Source organism: Protopterus annectens, chromosome 9.part0 (genome assembly GCF_019279795.1).
Source record: "Protopterus annectens isolate FY-2018-M chromosome 9.part0, PAN1.0, whole genome shotgun sequence".
Classification (NCBI taxonomy): Eukaryota; Metazoa; Chordata; order Ceratodontiformes; family Protopteridae; genus Protopterus; species Protopterus annectens.
In genome coordinates this window covers 1,678,751,070-1,678,753,507 of record NC_056743.1, presented here as the reverse complement: position 1 = coordinate 1,678,753,507, position 2,438 = coordinate 1,678,751,070, and the positions used below count along the sequence as shown (strand labels likewise).

Sequence of the window (2,438 nt, the reverse complement as noted above, 5' to 3'; positions counted from 1 at the left end):
TTGTAACCATTCTAAGACCAATAATGGATACAACTTGTTTTTGTCAACTCACAATGACTGATACTAGTTTATTGGAATTCATTTAGAAGGAATATTCTAAAAGGTTATAGCATATTGTAAATCTTACCTACTCTGACAGACTAAAGAAGTTTAATTTATGAAGCATCTTAGAAGATGTATAAGGGGAAAATTTTGCCTGGGTATGAGAACAATTGTGAATGATGCCTGCAATAAATAGACATGTCCTAACAATCATCACATCGAATAGCAAGACACACAAAAAAAGGACACTATTGCAAATGAAGTATAATAAAACAAGATTACAGGTACTTAGGACAGATGATAATTAGATGTTAGAATGAATTCTCATCCATTATTAGGAAGTCAGAGAGTATGATTATTTTTAAAACTAAATTGGAGGTGTTCATGGCAGTCAGAAAGTATGCATAAGGTATTCAGGAGTCTTCACTGTTAGTCCTGTGCATCTAATAAACTATGAAACTATAAAGATACCCAGAGTCTGAATTTTTTCAGCATTTTTGTGACGCTGGTTCTGATTTCTTTTGTTTTCAAACAGTAAATTATTGGATTGATTAAAGGTGGCACCAAATTCTGAACTATAGCAGACAGAGTACGTATTTGTTCAGAAATCCCTTCCACTGCATAAGAAATTAAGAGAAAAGATATAACCACCAAGAAAATACTTATGACTAGTAGATGGCTGCCACATGTGGAAAAGGCTTTTGTGTGACCCTTAGCAGAACCAGTTCTAAGCACTGACGCAATGATCTTTACATAGGAAAATAAAATAAAAGTCAGTGCAACTGCAATGATAATAAATGAAAAAACCACTGTATATTCATTGTGAGTATAGACCTCAGAACAAGCTAATAATATGATCGGTGCATAATTACAGCAAAAGTAGTCAATTTTATTTGGGCCACAGTAAGTTGCTATGAGTACAAAGTATAAATGGACCATAGTTTTTATGGTTCCACCTGCCCAGCACAAAGCAGATAACATGAAGGTATGCTTTGTAGTCATGACAGTGTGATAATGCAAAGGGTTGCATATAGCCTGGTAACGATCATAAGCCATACTTGCTATTATCAAGAGTTCTGTTATTAAAAAAGAGACATAGCAATACATTTGCAGAATGCATGGAACAAAAGCGATTGATCTTTCATCAGTTACTAAATAATACACCATCTCTGGGATAGTAACAGAAGGAATAAGAAGGTCCAGGAAGGCCAGATTACAGATAATCAGGTACATTGAGGAGTGCAGAGCACTGTCAGTTATTATTACAATAATGACAATTAAGTTTTCTGTGACTGTAATGGTGTATATTACAAAGAAAACTGCAGCTAGTGCAATCCGTTCTTTCCAGTCCTGAATTCCAGGAATTCCAGCTATAATGAAATGTGTAATGGAAGAAGAATTATGATTCCAGAATTCCATGATGTGTCATCACATTCTATTCCCTGTTAGGAGAAATAGTCATAATTAATGAAAGTCATACTCATTTTAAATCATTTAAAAAAAAAATAAAAAGTGAGACAAATCCTACATTTTCTAATTCACTATCCATAGTAAAAATATACATGCATAAATAGAAGAGATCCTCAGTTGTTGCCAGACAGTTGTTGGAAACTTTTGACAAAAGGAAGCACAATATATTCTGTGGACTTATCCATGGGTGTAGATTGCATGATAAGTATATTTCAGTTGTACACCTAATGGCTAATGATGCTTCCTATAGTTCACTACTACCATTTTTTTAAGACCTGAGCCATGACTCTGGACAATTAGAACAGGTGTGGGCCACTGTGGACTTTTGATTGCTTAACATCATTGTATCATCTTTTCCAAAATCCACTTCACCAGTAGATGAAATTGTCCTACCAATAATCTTTTAGAAGCATGTGACTCAAGCCCATGAATGTCTGATCTTCCAGCTACAATGTAACAGTTATCTGTCCTGACAAACTCTTTTTGAGCATGGTTACATTTATAACCTAACCCAATTGTAGCAGAGGACTAGAGTGCTGTTTTATAACCACAAAGAACCTGAAAGCTATAGTTAGCTATATAAACCAAGTCATTTACCAGTAGTTACTTAAGTCACTTCCATGTTTATTTTATTTAGTTAGTTATTTGTTCCTTCTTGACTTGGTTAGTCCCACTAGACTAGTGCCTCTTTGCAGATGAGACCAGATGTAGTATTTATAGTACTAGGGAAAATTTGTTCAAGGCATCAGGATGCTTCATCCATCATTTTCAATAGGTGTCCTGGGATCTTTAACATCTACCCAAACTATCACCAATGCATGCAGATGAGACCTCAGTTTAAAATCTCTTTTATTAATTAATTAATTTATTAATATTGGTTTATCAGGAAACTCCTAATGGCCCTGTACAACCACTTTAACAACAGC

The 2,438-nt window shown here is 34.5% G+C and overlaps 1 protein-coding gene across 1 annotated transcript; it reads right to left on the bottom strand.

The window, feature by feature from the left end:
- Positions 1-501: 501 nt before the first annotated feature.
- Positions 502-1,461, bottom strand: LOC122810742 (olfactory receptor 6B1-like). The gene has a single exon (XM_044082304.1). It carries the CDS (start codon positions 1,459-1,461, stop codon positions 502-504), a length of 960 nt encoding a protein of 319 aa, XP_043938239.1.
- Positions 1,462-2,438: the final 977 nt, after the last annotated feature.